This window comes from Engraulis encrasicolus, chromosome 6 (genome assembly GCF_034702125.1).
Source record: "Engraulis encrasicolus isolate BLACKSEA-1 chromosome 6, IST_EnEncr_1.0, whole genome shotgun sequence".
Taxonomy (NCBI): domain Eukaryota; kingdom Metazoa; phylum Chordata; class Actinopteri; order Clupeiformes; family Engraulidae; genus Engraulis; species Engraulis encrasicolus.
In genome coordinates, this window is record NC_085862.1 from 48,569,903 (window position 1) to 48,587,679 (window position 17,777).

At 44.9% G+C, this 17,777-nt stretch overlaps 1 protein-coding gene across 1 annotated transcript in view; it reads right to left on the bottom strand.

Annotated features, from left to right (window-relative positions):
- LOC134451392 (inactive N-acetylated-alpha-linked acidic dipeptidase-like protein 2) overlaps positions 1-17,777 on the bottom strand; it is a 303,318-nt gene that overhangs the window by 73,311 nt on the left and 212,230 nt on the right. The window contains exon 10 of the mRNA XM_063201830.1: positions 13,768-13,914. Coding sequence (XP_063057900.1) covers positions 13,768-13,914 — 147 coding nt within the window. The remainder of the gene's footprint in view (positions 1-13,767; positions 13,915-17,777) is intronic.

The following is a 17,777-nucleotide window of genomic DNA, read 5'->3' on the forward strand; positions in this document are numbered from 1 at the left end:
CTCTGTCCCTCCCTCCCTCCCTCCCTCTCTTCCCTGCCTCTCTCTCTCCCTCCCTCTCTCCTTTCCTCCCTGTCTGCAAGTCTGCTGGCACACCACCACTGGGAGCACGTGAGAAGAATCACAGCCTCTCTTTGCCGGGAGCAAGTGGGGCACACACAGTGTTTATGTAAGCTGCAAAATGATGCTTGAACGGGGTAATCAGCTCCATGTTATAGATCAGCTCCATGCCAAGCACACCACAGCAATATAAATAAATAAATAAAGGAATAAATAAATAAATAAAAATGAATTAAATAAAGCACATCCTGGCATTGAGGCACAGGACACGCACACGACATGAGTTCTACTGTTGTTTCTCCTTCTTCCTTTCTTCCTCCTCTTCTTCTTCTTCTTCTTCTTGATCAATGAGCTGAGAAGTGCGGCTAAACAGCGCAGCGCGGCAGAGCTAATGGTCTACTGTTGGTAACACACGCATGAATATTCAAAGAGCGTTAACGGCGGCGAGGAATAATCAGTGACACTAAGAGAAGGGCTCATCAGCGGGGGGAGCGGAGCGGGGGATCAGCTGCCGTTTCACGCAGCTATCACTAATGTAATCAACCAGGGACTTCAAAGGCAAAGTTAATATTGTGAGTTCAAGTGAAATAAGATTCCATAACCAAGGGAGAGGAGACAGGGGAGAGGGAGAAGAAGAGGGGAAGGAGAGATAGAGGATGAGAGGATGGAGAGGGACGGGGAGGAAGAGTGGAAGGAGAGATGGAGAGAGAAAAGAGGATGGAGAGAGAGAGAGAGAGTGTGTGTGTGTGAGAGAGAGAGTGAGGGAGAGAGAGAGAGAGAGAGAGAGCGAGAGACAGAGAGACAGAGAGAGAGTGTGTGCGAGAGAGAGTGTGTGTGTGTGTGAGAGTGAGAGAGAGGTGGTGGTGGTGGTGGTGGTTGTGTGTGTGTGGGGGGGGGGTTGTGGCTCAAAAACATAAAAAGGTTCTGAAGTGAAATTTAATTCATGCCTACATAATTTGCTTTACCCTCTTCTGAGGTTTGAGTAAATATCCTCTCGACTGTTTTGCATTTCGAAGGACTCATTTGTTTGGTCAGTGCCATGATGCGTTTTGCATCGGTGCACAGGAACAATCATAAGCAATGGTCATTTCCCCTTAAAGGTCTGCCCCACAACAGAGATGTAATGTTTGGGATTTAAGTGCACACGTGCAAAAAAGTTAAAAGTCAACCCCATCATATATTCAGACATAACATGCAGATTTAGTCTAGTGTGCAATATTTAAAATGCAGGAAGAGGATAAAACTACTGGGATGATTTTGTATGCCAGACTCGGAGAACATTGCTAATTAAAAAGCTACGATTGCTGAGAAAATAAACCACATTTATAGGAGAGCGATGGTCACACCTAAACGCTCCCGTTACTACTGAAGCCATTTACAATAAACACAGTGGATTATCACTCATAGGCAACATCAAAAGAAGGTATGTTGTTGAAGCAGAATATTTTTTACTGCCAGCTGAAAATAGAAAACAACTGGGTAAGTTTTGTTTGAACTAAACACTCCTGAGACATTTAAAAACAGCAAAACCCTACAGCTGTTGCGTCTCTCATGACATTTTAAATGCACACCACTTTTGAGCACTGACAAATTCTGAGCAAAATGCTAATGTTTTAATTCTTCAACTCTACATAACATTGCTTTTTACAGTACACAATAATAAATCCAGCCATTCTGAATGCCATTGCGTTCGGAGTGCTGAGCAAATCTTACCCTTAGGGCGGAATTGCTCCAACCAAATGTAACATGTACAGCAGCCTATACAGATCACAGCGTAGTCACATAACAGATAATGTGGATAATGCCTAGACTATGTTGAGGTCCTTTGCTGCAACCGGTGAACAGACAGCAGCAGGTATGGCAGTAGTCCTGTAAAAACCAAGGTAATGGTCCTTACTACTACAGAGAGACTGGGAGGGGATAAGGGAGGTGTTAATGATTGGTTTCAGGTGCCTCCACGGGTACAGATATCTCATCATTCCCCAGGAAGTTAAGGACTGGTTATATGCGCCGAACAGGCTGCAAGAGGTATTCTGGGTGTAGGCAGGAAGAGCAAGCGGATCAATGAGAGCTTCGAGGGGCTATGCTCATTTCATCGCCTGCAGGGATGTCAGAAGAAGAACGGATGGGGTCCCACTGAGCACCCCCCAAGGAGAGCCCAGCTGCCAGAAGTGTGCCTGTTCCAAAATAAGCCACGTTTCCAAGGGGGGGGGGGGGTGCTTTCCTTACAAATCAGTCAGATTGTATCTTTGAGTCAAAACTTCATCCCCACACACGTATCTAGGTGGTTCTTCAGTCAGGGACAGGGAGAAATAAGGCCATAGCCTGGCTCACGTTTTAAGCATGGAATTCAATCACAGCCGATTTATCAACGCTGTTGATATGATTTAGAGGTGTGACGGCGAAATAATGGCAGAATGTGCCTTTGACGTGTTTGGTTTTATAAAGTGAGACACCCTGATAGAGCAGCATTTTATGTCCAAAAGCTTGGCCGAGCTGATGAAAAACATATTTGCAAGAACTTTACTGTATGTCTGTATGTGCACAACATATCCTCTCCTGAATGTTCTAGTTTTTTTTTTTTTGCTCTTGACTCCTTAGGGTCTGTTAGTGCAGTGTACCGTCTGAAAAAGCAAAAGTGGAGACACCTCAAGATAAAGACGGTGAGCTCAGCTTCACCCCTTTTTTTCTGAAGACAACACAGCCCCTGCCTCATCCAGTAGTGGGCACCTCAGCTGGGACTGCATATGCTCCCTTGGGGGGTGACTACGCATGGAAGGCAAACAGGGCCGCTGACAGCTTTAGCTGGGCCCAGGACAAAGTCAAGGACAAAGGGCCCCAAATCTAGTACTAACAATGTATTGAGGACCCAATTCTGGGACCCCTGCTGTTTCCCTGGGCCCGGGACAAGTGACCCCTTTGTCCCCCACTGTCGGCTTCCCTGAAGGCAAACCGTAAGAGGCTGATTAGTACCCAGCCCGTAGCCTCCTGCTCTGCTGCTCTGGCCCAAATGCTCAGGTTAAAAGCCAGGAGACTGATGAGGAGTCTGGGCAACACAGACCCTTCGCTCTGCAGAGCAGATGCTGCATTTGCCTGACTTGGCTCTGATGAGCCTCTGTGATGTGACAAAATCACGTGGCAGCTGATTGGATGGGCTCATGCTTGCTAGACACCAGAAAAAAACAAATGTTTTTCTGTGTGTGTGTATAGCATGCAGCATGCAATAAATCTGTACATGCCCATGATGCCCTGCTCTGGAATGTGGCTTCATAGAGTACCGTTTCAAAGTCCAAGCAAGACAGATAGAGCCTCAGTAGTTTGGTTTTGTAGCATCGTTTTCTTCACCAAAAATGGAACCACACTGCAGTGAAGAGGCTCCAATGAGAAACACAGCATTGCTTATTGATGCTGCATGAGGAAACTCACACCTTTTTTTACCTTAGCACTCTCAAGGTCATTTCATGGTGTGTAACTAACTCTGTGTTCTCAGCAGCTTCTACTTGTAATCAAGTGAGGAAAAACAAGTAGGAAATAGGACGCCAAACAGCAGACTGGAGTTGAATATGTTTTTGGCTTGTGGAATGTATAAAATGTGTGACGCGTCACACCTAAATGTTCTTCTATTTGCAACGTACAGAAAACAGAAGGAAGTGAGTGGTTGGAATGGATTCTAAATGCAACACTGCTAGCGCTTGACATAGAGTAGTGGTGGTGGCGAGACAATTTTCTTTTTCTTCTTCCTCTTTACCATCCTTTAAAAGGTAGAGGTTAATGTCTCATTCCCTTTTCCCCAGTTTGTTCATTTTCCCTCTGGAACACAATTTCCCCTGCCGGAACACAGTCCTATTTTGAGGGAAATGAAAGAAATATATTTTTAGATGTGGAATTGAATTTAACAGCAAAAAAAGGAATACATTTTGCATGGCAATCCTTCGAGATATGTCCGACCTTATCATGAACCGAGGACATGAGGAACACACAAACATGAAAAATATATTATGTCTGTTTTTAGGCAGTGGTGATGCACACACTTCTGGAGCAATGCATTTTCACACAGAAAAAACGCGGCCCGCCTATGATGTGTGTGCTGTGAGGCATGTTCACGAGAGATGATGGTAAGGCTAAGTGTACATTTATATTCAGTCCTGTAGGAATGTTAAAGCAGGCAAATGTTCAAACCTTTCATTTTTACAACCGTGATAAATGTTGGATTTATTCCCTCATGTGTCTCTAATGAGCTGTAGATTTTAACGAAAAAATTGCCCTTCTTTTGATCAGTTGGTAAACTCTAAATCCTAAGATGGATTGCCAAAACACCCCCAGACTGTTGTCATTATTTTTTATGATTACAGAATCCATTATTGTGACTTCTGCATACAATTCCTCCCAGAAATAGGCTTCATTCATAACATCAAAAGTGTCTTTCAAAGAAATGGACGACAGTTTTAGGCAAATCCAATTTAAAAAGCTATTGTTTCATTGAACTTTTCACTTAGTTATGATCAATCAGATGTTGTGTTGTAGTCTTGACACTGCCAGGGGACCTGTTGAATACTGGGCACCGTCCCCAAGTGGCACAACTGGCAGTCCAATAGCCTTTGGGTGGGGACAAGGATTCCATCAGCATGCCATCAGTGTCAACAGTGTCTGAATGACTAATACAACATTTGGGTCAGCATGAAATTGTCCAATGATTACCAATGTATCCCGCAATGTATCATAGGGGACAAAGCAATGCAACTTATGTGCTATACTGTACAACATATCTGCCTCCATCTTTCCATGAACTTTTCTCGCTCTCACTCATATTTTTGGATTTTGGCTGGGTGCTCACCCTCATCCCACATTTGCTAATAATAATAAAATTAATAAATAATTATTAATAAAATGTGACTGGTTACACTGTATTTTAAGGGTGCACAACATTAACTAGGTACATTTGATGTAACATTATGCATTTGTGCTGTTCCTCAGGGTTAAGGTTAATATAAGGCTGTGGTCAGGTAAGCCGAAGCAGCCGAAATGCGTGTGTGAGACGCACTATGAGTGGCTCGAACAAATCCCACTGACGTCTACCAATGTACAGTATGCTAAGCCTCCTCTGCGACTCACATCACGTCCAATATACAGTAAAGCAACAGCACCTGGACGCGTGCTCTTAAGCATGTCCAACGCGGTCGGTCACTCCCATCTGGCGATGCCCAAAGCCAGATGGTGGGCCGTGGGTGGCACGGCCCGGGCCCACTCATCTGTCAACTGGATCCCGCTCAGCAGAAGCAGCAGTGGCAGCAGCAGCAGCAGCGGTGGTGGAGGCCCAGACCGGCCCGGCACGGCCCGGCTTGGCCCAACCCGGCTCGGATCCCTATCTCCCCCATCCAGCTGCAGCAACTTCACACCACTAATTAGATTAGTCGCGCACAGGCTACTACAAAAACACCTTAGGGCGAGAGAGAGAGAGAGAGAGAGAGAGAGAGAGAGAGAGAGAGAGAGAGAGAGAGAGAGAGAGAGAGAGAGAGAGAGAGAGAGAGAAAGACAGAGACAGAGACAGAGACAGAGACAGAGACAGAGAGACCGAAAGAGACACAGACAGATATGCAAAGACCGAGAAAGACAGGTAGGTACAGTAGACCAGTGTTTCCCAACCTTTATTGTCTCGCGTACCCCCTATGCCTCTTCGTTGTGCCATGAGTACCCCCTAACTCATGTTCTATATCGCTTTCTCTGTCCTGATGTGACTGCTCCATACATTTGTTATAATAATAACATTTTTCCAAGTACCCCCTGCAGTGTGCTCACGTACCCCTAGTGGTACACGTACCCCTGGTTGGGAAACACTGCAGTAGACAGACAGACTGAAAGACAAGGAGATGCCAACATGTAGTACGTAAGTGGGGAGAAAGAGAGCAAACATGAGAGGAACCTGAGTTCAAATTGACTTGAGAGAGAGAGGAAGGAAGGAAGGGAAGGAATGCAGGAAGGAAGGAAGGAATAGAAGAAGGAAGGCAGTTAGGAAGGAAGGCAGGTAGAAAGGTAGGAAGGAAGGCCATCTTTGAGAGGGATGAGAGTGGCATTTGCATAAGTGCCAAAAGGAGGAGGAGAGCAGCAGCAGTACTACGGGAGCAGGGGGAAATGGCTGGGAGGAAGGGCTAATATATATGAGGTGACAGGTGTTAGCGCACGCGGGCACATGTCTGGACTGGTAATCAATTCTGAGGTCCAAACAGGGGAGCTCGGGGTTGTTAGTCGGGGAGGGCTGCGGTCACCAGCTGGTGAGGGAGAAGTGCGGCAGCCGAGCGGGGCAGTCCTTCTCTCTGAGCCGTCACACCACATTACGGCCCAGATACGGCGTCAGCAAAATTGCAGACACAAGCAGGTTTTTTTTTTCTCAACCCCTTCCTCTTCTTATAAGCCTGGTGCAGCCCCCAAAACATTGCCCTGAAACCCTCTCCTCTCTGCCACGCTGAGAGAATACAAAGGAACACAGCAGGAAAAAATGAAAAGAAGCAGATTTTTTACTACTGGTAATGGCACTAATTGAAAAATAATATTTTATCATTAAATTACTCCCATGAACGCATGTAGCATAAATAAGGATAAGAGAGCTTAACATGCCTTCGGTCATTTCCAATATTTACCTGCCAACTGTAAATTAAAAGGGTGGGCTCAGTATTTAACACTTTAAGCCAATTTTCACTTTCCCACAGACATTTTGATGTTTGCTACTGTCTCCGTTATTAGACTATTTTGGAATAGTCTGAGCCTGCTGCAGAACGACAGCCTGGCAACTCAGTAAATGTGTTTAATACTGAACGTATCTTTTTTCTGAAACGATAGTTACATGTAAAAAAAATCCTAAGTATATCAAATGCAAAAATTGTGACAGCGATTTCTTGTGGAGTGACAAGGTGCAAGGTCTTTAAAACCTGTACCTGACTAGCGAATTATTTCATTGCTCCATCTCCTATACAGTATGTCATTACTGAGCTGGACTGCACTTTCAAATTCAAGGAATAGATGCAAGCAGACACTCAACTCAATTCGGCAACCCAGAACTTGAAACTGCAAATGTGTTCACACATGTACACATTTTGAAAAATGAACCATAACACACCCAGCCGCATGCATAAAAACACACTAAGACTCAGATTCTCCCTCGCTCTCGCAACTCTGTCTGTCTGTCTGTCTGTCTGTCTGTCTGTCTGTCTGTCTGTCTGTCTGTCTGTCTCTCTCTCTCTCTCTCTCTCTCTCTCTCTCTCTCTCTCTCTCTCTCTCTCTCTCTCATTTTCTCTTTCTCTCTCTCTCTCTCTCTCTCTCTCTCTCTCTCTCTCTCTCTCCTCTCCCTCTCCTCCTTCTCTCTCTCTCTCTCTCTCTCACACACACACACACACACACACACACACACACACACACACACACACACACACACACACACACACACACACACACACACAGACAGAAATGTTACCCCATCCATCCGCCCACACACACACACATACAGTCATGCAGGCAAGGAAAGCCCCGCAGCAAGTTTGTCATTTCCAATCCAAAGGCGTGCAGTGAGAGGCCTCCTCCAGCTCTTGGCCGTGTCGGGAGAGAGAAGCAGGCCGGGAGAAAGGCAGAGACTGCTGCTCCTGTGGCACATTGCATCTGGCCCAAGGAGCATGGCTGTTCCCGAAAAGAAAAAAACACAACACAAACCCAACAATCCCACAATCCCATGCTCTAATTCATTCTGATGTGTGGAGTGCCAGGGAAAAGGTTACTTTCACAGTTTGGGGGCGCACCGGTATTGCACGGCGAATGCTTAGTCAGGCATGTGTGCAGGATGAGACAGATGAACAAACAAGCGTGGGGAAGGTGAACGCTTCTGGGGAAGGCGTGAGCAAGGGGAGAGAGGTGGTGGTGGGGCAGCAGGGGGAAAGAATAAAGTTGACATACTATGTGCCGCCATTGTTGTTTAGGAAAGTTTTATTTTTCTCTCCCTCATCTCTACAATAATCCTCACTACTACGGAACTCACTTGGGAATGGTAGTTCTGGAGTTCGGGGGAAGGTAAGAGACCTGTGGGAGGGGAGGTGAGGGGTCCGAGGGTGTGGCATATTGCAGTCTTGTAGTTTGGCACACAAAATCATCACGATCACCTTTCTGCTTTTCAAAGGTGTTATACCATTGCGCATAACTTACAAAACATAATGAGATACCTGGATATAGTTGTTTGATACGGTTAACTTAATGTTGCAGATGTGCTATTACAAAGTAAATTACAAACACCATACCTTTCTGGGCTATGACCAACGAATTCAAAAGTTACTGTGCACGGATGCAAAAGACATCATGGGTGTTGGCTAAACAAATGAATCCTTCATGAATGCAAAACAGTCAAGAGGATATTTACTTAAACCTCAGACCTCAGCAAATTATGTAGGAATGAATTAAATTAGACTCGGGACCCGTTTCATGTTTCTGCTCTCTCTCTCTCTCTCTCTCTCTCTCTCTCTCTCTCTCTCTCTCTCTCTCTCTCTCTCTCTCTCTCTCTCTCTCTCTCTCTCTCTATATATATATATATATATATATATATATCTCATGCAAAGTGGTTGTCCTCACAATAGACTCAGAAGGAGAAGGAAAAGAAATGAGGAAGGAGAATAAATGCTTGTGTTTTTAGAAACACTCTTGCATCCGGATGTGAGAGGGCCAGCAATACCAGCTTTCAAAAAACTGATTCTGATATAAAAGACTGCATGATGACCAGTGAACGCTTTTAGCAAATGCCACTATGGGTGAAAAGGGAACCAAGCAAAAATGTGTGTGTGTGTGTGTGTGTGTGTGTGTGTGTGTGTGTGTGTGTGTGTGTGTGTGTGTGTGTGTGTGTGTGTGTGTGTGTGTGTGTGTGTGTGTGTGTGTGTGTGTGTGTAAAAGAGTATACATTTTTTACAGATTTAATATTACATATTAAAAAGCCTCTGAAAGTTTCTGAACCTTGGTCTGAGAGATCTACAGAATAGAATGCCATCTTTGTTCAGAAATGACACGACTTGAATGAACATGAAATGACCACTTTTGTGCCTCTTTTCCACTGCCGGTTTTCTGGTAAGCCTACAGCTTGACACAGTGTGACTCGGCCACCACGTTTTGCTCTACGATTGAGTTGTGTCATGCCTATTTGAGAAGCAAAAAGTGGCAGCTGGGTTACGTCGTGTCGAGCTGTAGGCCTACCAGAAAGCCGCCTACGGTGACACACAATTTGGTGGCCATAGAACAAAATCTTAGCCAACAGTGTGAAATAAAAAGATGCTGTATGAAGAAGATGAGGGCAAAAGGCGATTGTCATGCCAAAAGGCTGAATACAACATCTAGCTTTCTATATCTACTGGATGTTGCTATTGCACACACTACAGTAGTTGCTGCTAGAACAAGTCAGCTTGGGGGCTGTGCATCATACAGTTCCTTTGCCTCCACTCAAAGAGAAGAAGGCAAACACACACACACCAACATCATACAACCACCCCTTGTCCCTGCTGCATGTCCTCTCCTATATTCTACACAGTGTGAGGTTGGGTTTGGAGGGAAGCTGTGGTTTCCTCATTTAAACTGGCTAGCTCCAGCAGCAGCATGCAGTGCGGATGCTGCCTCTTGTGACAGGATGCGATGTGGGCTCTTTGAAAGTGGGCGATGTTCTCTGGAGGGCGTGTTCCAGCACAGCTGTTCAGCATGTGGGCCCTGCGATGTCAGACACGCAATCTTGTCAGCGGGGGGAGTCGGTGTTGTCTGCTGTTTGATGCGAGAGAAGAAGTCAACAAGCCCAGCCCAGATCCTTGCTACTTCACCCACAGAAAGAAAGAAAACTTATTTCAGTTCGAATAGTTTGCTGTCCTCCTCCAGGTTATCTCCTCCTGTGCTTCTTTACCTCAACAAGATGTTATCAGGCCTTGTGCATACACATACAGTACACACACACACATCTGCATGCACACATGCACACAAACACATAAACCAACACACACACACACACACACACACACACACACACACACACACACACACACACACACACACACACACACACACACACACACACACACACACACACACACACACACGCACACACGCACACACGCACACACGCACACACACGCACACACACACACACACAAACACACTCCAACAAACATACTGTTCACACACACACACCCACACAAACACACCGACACAGGTACACCAACAGTGATTTCCCTCCCACTCTCTTTGCATATGCTTCCTTTCAGCTGACGGATGACTGTGACCTTGTTAAGACACTGTCTTTAGTTCATCATCTGGCCGCTGGTCTGTGTTGCTCGTGTCTCTTGCCGGCCCTGCCCCCACCCCACCCCCCTGACACGTAGTGTACCTGTCACCCAGTGCTCTATCCATCCTTTCCACATTATTAAACTGTGTTTGCCAGGCCAAAGTGCCCCCCCCCCCCCCCCCCTTACTTCCACACCATTGGAGATCATTTGCAGCCGAGGGTGTGGGGTGAACTGTAGTGCGAGCGTGGGGTGGAGGTGTGTGTGTGTGTGTGTGTGTGTGTGTGTGTGTGTGTGTGTGTGTGTGTGTGTGTGTGTGTGTGTGTGTGTGTGTGTGTGTGTGTGTGTGTGTGTGTGTGTGTGTGTGTGTGTCTGTACCTCAAATGCGTATGTGCAGACCTATGTACAGTGTGTGTGTGTGTGTGTGTGTGTGTGTGTGTGTGTGTGTGTGTGTGTGTGTGTGTGTGTGTGTGTGTGTGTGTGTGTGTGTGTGTGTGTGTGTGTGTGTGTGTGTGTGTGTGTGTGTGTGTGTGTGTGTGTGCATGTGTGTGTGCGTATATGCAGCAGTGTGTATGACTGAACTGCAGTGTGAGTGTGGGGTGGGGTGGGGTGGAGGTGTGGTGGTGGTGGAGGAGAGGAGTATAACTCAGGAGAGGGCTGTTTTGTCTGTTCTGAGTCGTTTAAAAAGGAGCCAGCCGTAGCTCATGCGGAGAGACGGCTATACTGTCGCGAAACGGGCAGGCGCCAACCAGACAACCAGACGGGATGGGATGCCCGCTCTCTGCCCATCGGCGTTATGATGAATGCCAGCCCCCGAGATGAATACCTGCCCCTGCTGTCACTCCATCATTTTAAATGTGTGTACCATCAATTGTCTCATGGCCAGTTAAACTGAATGTCTGAATAATGTCGCCGTGGCTCTCTGTGTGAGACGGCTCATAAAGAAACGGTGTGACGATAGCCTCGCCAGTTTACTCTACGCCAGTGAAATGAGGCTCGCTCGGCCCGCGCACACGCACGCGCTTCCGTGGCAACATCTGGATATTTGTTAGGGCTGTAATAAAACAATGTATCTGGTTCAATGGCTCAAACAGAAGGAGCGAGCCAATAAGCCAGAGCTAAAAACCTGGGCAGTGAAAATTAGCCGTGACAAGGGCAATATATTCCCTCTCGGAGGGGAAAAATAAGGTGTGGATTAAATAAAAACTGATATCATTTATAAAAGCAATGATAAGCACATTTGCAGAGGGCAACAATAACACCTGAAATAAACTGTTCTACATTAGTTATAAACAAGCACAGACCATTACAAATAGCTTTTACCACCGCCTCATCTATTATCATTTTTTTTTACCCGTTTCTTGCGTTTGTATTCTCATAACTGCAGTACAGAATCTTTTATTTGTATTGCTCTGCAGCGAGTTGTAGAGCTCATGGGATAAAATAAGGGACATTTCGATAAATTGGGCACAAGTTTAAGCACACATCATCTGGATATGGTGTCTGAGAGGATAGAGACAAGGCTTTGCTGACACTACAGTGGATTCTTGGACACAGAACTACATGATAATACTTTCTAAGAGCCTTGCATTAATGTTCATAATATTCCCTAAACATTCCACACACCACTACTACGTGACAACCATTTGCACATACTCACTACTACACCTTTGAAGACTTAGCAATACTGGAACCATGGAAGTGATGACTTTGTCAGTAGACATATCAAACTGATGTGGTTTGGCATAAACTACTCTGTATGTGAAAATGAACATTTCTGGAATGAGCCCTCTGCTACAAATTTCATATGATTAATATCTATTCACGATTTTCTGACTCTCCTGTTATGGTCAGATCTGACCTTCAGCACACAATGTAAAACAGTGCAATAGAAACTCAACAGTGACTAGACTTTCTGAGAAAAAAGAGCAGCCATTAACAACTATTATGCTCAAACGCGCTACTAGACACGGACGAAAAACTGATTGCACTGCTACAGCAATGTGGAGAGAGGCTTTGTGAAATGTGCACTATATATATTTTAGGACCTGACTCAGTTAAATGTGCTGTGAGCAAGATAAAAGCCCTTCAACTGGACTGACTGCTTGAAATAAGATGGAAATAGCAAACTAATATTTGAGCAAATTGTGGCACAGAGGGCAATGAGGGTTCAGCAGTGTTTGAGTGTTCTAGACTTTTGCCTGTACCACGAAACTAAAACAGCAAGGCCCCAGAGGACAAGAGACAGGCAGGCATACCAAAAACAGATATAAGACACATACGCATGCACGCACCCACGCACACATCCAACATGTAGCATTGGGGTCAGAGAAATGAATTAACCCTAAACTGTCCTGAAATGGGACTTTCAGGAGAGGCAATAGCAATATACAATATACAAGATACGTACAAGTGTAAGTTCAAGACAAGTGCATCATGTGCATTATTGTCATGGATGTCTTGAACTTGAGTGTACAGATGCTTGCAGCAACATTGAAAGTAGTAGGTAGGTAGTATTGTATGTTCCAATCATACTTTAACTGAGCTCAGATATTTCAATCACTCACACAGATTTCACAATGCCTGCAAATGTGTCCATGTCTGAACAATCTTGTTATTTTGTCTCTATGACTATAACAACACCAGAGTTCCTTTTCTATCTCCATGGTTACGGGAGTTCAAATTCCCTGTGCCTTTGTCTATGCCTACGTCTAGTGCTGGCAGCACCAAGCGAGTTCAGGGACCTGACCAGATTACGGCAAAGGGGTTGACATTTAGCTAATCACTATGTCCCCAATTATTTATTAGAGTGATAGCTTTTATTAAGGTGTACTGTGTATGATGATGGCCAGAGTAGGTATTCCAATTATGCTGCTCATTGAAACTGCATTGCCTACATTTACAAGTATGACCAAAGTTTTGCAGCTAAAAATGCCTGTTTCTGGAAATTCAAAATGGTGGACCATGGAGAAGATCCCCCTTTTCATTTATGAAAAATGCAATTTTTCCCGGACATACGGACATATTGGATAGAGTATATGATGGCAAAGACTGTGATGATAAAATGAAATATTTTGATGTCTTCATTCCTTACCTTGGCTAACCCTGTTGCTGTTTCTCCCTCAGATCAATTAATGCATTTATTGATAGTTGTATAAATAGATTATTGTTAGGGTATGCATGTGTTTATGTGAATTTAATCTGCTAATAAAGGCACAATCAATACCTGGTGGCCTTCTTGAATCTCTATCTGTGAGTGAGTGAGTGAGTGAGTGAGTGAGTGAGTGAGTGAGTGAGTGAGTGAGTGAGTGAGTGAGTTAGTGAGTGAGTGAGTGAGTGAGTGAGTGAGTGAGTGAGTGAGTGAGTGAGTGAGTGAGTGAGTGAGTGAGTGAGTGAGTGAGTGAGTGAGTGAGATGACATATCGTACCTGTGGTGTAGTCCTTGAGGTGGCAGTAAACTGCAGGGTAGGGATGGCGAGTTGGTTGGCGAAGAAGTTAACGTCCCCGAGGGTTTGCAGAGAGCTGATGTTGGCACCAGGACAGCACACACTCTTCATGTAACTCCTCATATGTTTCTGGGTATGGGGAATGAACAAAAAAGAGTGGAAAAATACAGTTATGATGATGTTTATGACCCTGTGTGTGTCATTGTGTGTGTGTGTGTGTGTGTGTGTGTGTGTGTGTGTGTGTGTGTGTGTGTGTGTGTGTGTGTGTGTGTGAGAGTGAGTGAGTGAGTGAGTGAGTGAGTGAGTGAGTGAGTGAGTGAGTGAGTGAGTGAGAGAGAGAGACAGAGAGAGAGAGAGAGAGAGAGAGAGAGAGAGAGAGAGAGAGAGAGAGAGAGAGAGAGAGAGAGAGAGAGAGAGAGAGTGTGTGTGTGTCTGTGTGTGTGCGTGCTTGAAGGGATACTTCCTTGTGTGCCTATAAGTTTCATACTGGCAAAAAATGAACCAAAAACAAAAACTGAGCCCAGCAGAAAGTCTAACACATGCTGCTCACCCCAGAAAGAAAGGCCTACTTGCCCGGCAGCGTTCACATACCAGCTATATATACACTACTTCTCCATGGATGCACAAATAAAATAACTCAGCACTGAGGCATCCCAGTTGAACTCAGACATCACTTAGTTTTTTTCCCAAACACCACAAGGCATACGCACATGAACAACCTACAAGAGTGAAGATGTTTTTCTTCGCCATGCTTTTATCGGAACATCAACAGATATTTTATATATCTCACAAGAATCATGAACCTTGAGGGGCGGAAAGCACACCACTAAGAGGAAATCTTGTTGATCTCGGACTGCCCTGGAGGAGATAAGAGGGGTGGTAAATTGCAATGTCATGTAATGAAAAAAACTTTATTTGAATAGAACAGCGTGAGAGGAGAGAGGAAGTTAGTGAGAGAGAGAGAGAGAGAGAGAGAGAGAGAGAGAGAGAGAGAGAGAGAGAGAGAGAGAGAGAGAGAGAGAGAGTTAGGGAAATGACCTCAGGATGGACTCGAACCCGGGCCGATGTCGTAACACGAACTCTTCTCTTTCGTGACTATCTACTAGACTAATGCTTGAACTGATGTGCAAGTGTGTGTTTGTACCCTACTCAACCATGTGTCAATGTACCTAAAAAAAACTAACCCAACTAGTGCATCTGCACTTTTTGTTCTGTATATTTCTTGTGCACTTCGTTTCTACTGTCAGCCATGAGCATGTCCTCAATTGTAAGTCGCTTTGGTCAATAAAAGCGTCTGCCAAATGCAATGTAATGTAACAGTACAGGGCCTCAGCTGCTTGAGACAGGGCCAAGGCCAACAAGTAGGAGTCTACTGGGATCAATAATTCCGCAAAAGGAAACCTCTGCAAAAGGGCAGGAATTGAAATGATCACCGGATGTTGTACTTCTATACTGTCAGAGATGACATAACACGTTGTCAAACAGTTACTTTGAATGAGCACACCGCGCCGTATTCCCAATTTGCTGTGATAACAGAAAGACAAAGGAAGTACGAAGCGACTGTTTCTACAACTACTTATAGTATTTTGCAGTCTGAAGTCATTCCTCCATTCGGTACGCTACGGATGCGACATTGGCTCTGATTCCGTTCTGGCTGTTGCAGCCTCTATCACACACACACTCCCATGATGCTTTGTTGATTTTCATCAAATGAGAAATCAGCGGCAGAGCCGGTAGCCCTTGGCATTTACCCACCGTGAGGAAATCAATCACTCTCTACGGGGACGGAGCAGCAAATACTGGAATAAAATAAATAAATACATAAAATGGCGTGCGGTCGAGAAAACACCCAGATAGTACAACTAATCACCTTTCCATCAGACATCGCATAGATAAAAAAAATGTTTACCAAACTGCCCTTGAACATTGCACAGCAATGAAACTTGGTACACATAATAAGCACCTGTCCTAAAGCTTTAGAACTATCTGAAATGTAGCCTCTTATTCTATATACGTACAGCTACAGCTTTCAGACAGGAAATACATCTTACTATGTGCGTCAGGTTTCCATTGCAGTGCAATGTTCAAGGACAGTCTGATCTAAATTGGTGTTGCTTGATCGATTACATGAATTGAGAGCCTTTTTGTGAAATTATTATCTGTGAGCTTAAATGTAAGTGATAACTGTCTGAAAGGTACCTTTTAGACCTGTGGTTGTCAATCTTTTTTAAACAAACTGCCCCTGGACCACCTCATAAGCCTCCCAATGCCCCCTTGACCACATCATAAACCATTAACCCCCCCTTAGTATTCAAAAATAAAATGGACTCCTCATGGAAACTAAGCACCACCCCCTAAACGGCCCCCTGAGTCTCCACAACATCCCATGGGGGGCTATAGAGCCCTCGTTGAAAAACACTACTTCAGACAATCCTAAGCTATAGCTTTCAGACAGAAAATATTAATATCTATAGACAATGATTAGACAATAATTAGACAATGATTAGGCACCACCAGTTAATATTACATTACATTACATTGCATTTGGCAGACACTTTATAACCAAAGCGACTTTCAAAAGAGGACATAATCAAGCCAACATCACAAGCGAATACAAGTGCACAGGAAATATACAGAACAACAAGTGCAGTTTATTTTTAATTTTTATAAAGAGTAAATAAAGAGTAAATAACGAGTACACACACACACACACACAAACTAAACTAAACACCATGTCAAGAGTCTGCCCTGTGGCTAGACATTAGTGTAGTAGATAGTCACAAAAGAGGAGAGTCTTTACTTGTTTCTTGAAGGCTGCAAGAGATGTACTTAGTCTGGCTGCCTCTGGGAGACCGTTCCACCACTTGCGTACAACAACGGAGAACAATCTAGACTGGGAGTACCTAGAGCGACTGGATGGCAGAGCCAGACGGCTTGTGCTGGATGAGTGCAGTTCTCTTCCAGTAACATATGGCGTTAGTAGGTCCTTCGGATAAGCTGGGGCCGTTCCTGTGATGGTTTTGTAGGCAAGGGTCAATGCCTTGTGCTTGATCCGGGCGGCGATCGGTAACCAGTGCAACTCAATATATAGAGGAGTAACATGGGTCCGTTTGGGTTGATTGAATATCAACCGTGCCGCCGCATTCTGGATCATCTGCAGAGGTTTTAGCGCACAAGTAGGTAGACCTGGCATGAGTGAGTTATATCCGATGTATGTCCAAAAGTACTCTTTGAATGTATGAGACTTTGAATTAGTTATTATTCTTTTTTGCCTCCCTTGCTGAGCCGTCTTCAAACCCTAAAGTTGAGCAAGTTTTGATTTGCCTGTAGCCATCATCAATATCTGAACTTTAATTCTTCAAATATTAACTTTCTTCAACCAGCTACCTCTTCAGCATCAATTAGCAGCATCAGTGGTGGAACAATTGCACACTGGGCCCCAGGGCAAAACATTGATAGGGCCCTCCATACAGCCTGCCAAGGTCATAATAGGGCCCCCACCACCAAGACGAGAGGGCCCTGGCCCAGGGGCACATGCTTAGTAGCATGCATTTTTGTCCATATCCTGTACCTCACTGTGCATTTCAATTCAGATAACAGACAGCACCACTGACTTCCTCTCAATGTCTCAATATCTACACTGTAGATGTGTGCTCAGTACACTGTGTGTGTGTGTGTGTGTGTGTGTGTGTGTGTGTGTGTGTGTGTGTGTGTGTGTGTGTGTGTGTGTGTGTGTGTGTGTGTGTGTGTGTGTGTGTGTGTGTGTGTGTGTGTGTGTGTGTGTGTGTGTGTGTGTGTGTGTGTGTGTGTGTGTGTGTGTGTGTCCATTCCTCCTGTAGTACTTCAGACCTCTGTGGCATTACATTCAAAATTAGACACCTGGTCCTCCAGGACCAAGAGATAGAGAAGGCAACCAAGGAGACAGAGACTGAGAGACAAAGAGAGAGAGAGAGAGAGAGAGAGAGAGAGAGAGAGAGAGAGAGAGAGAGAGA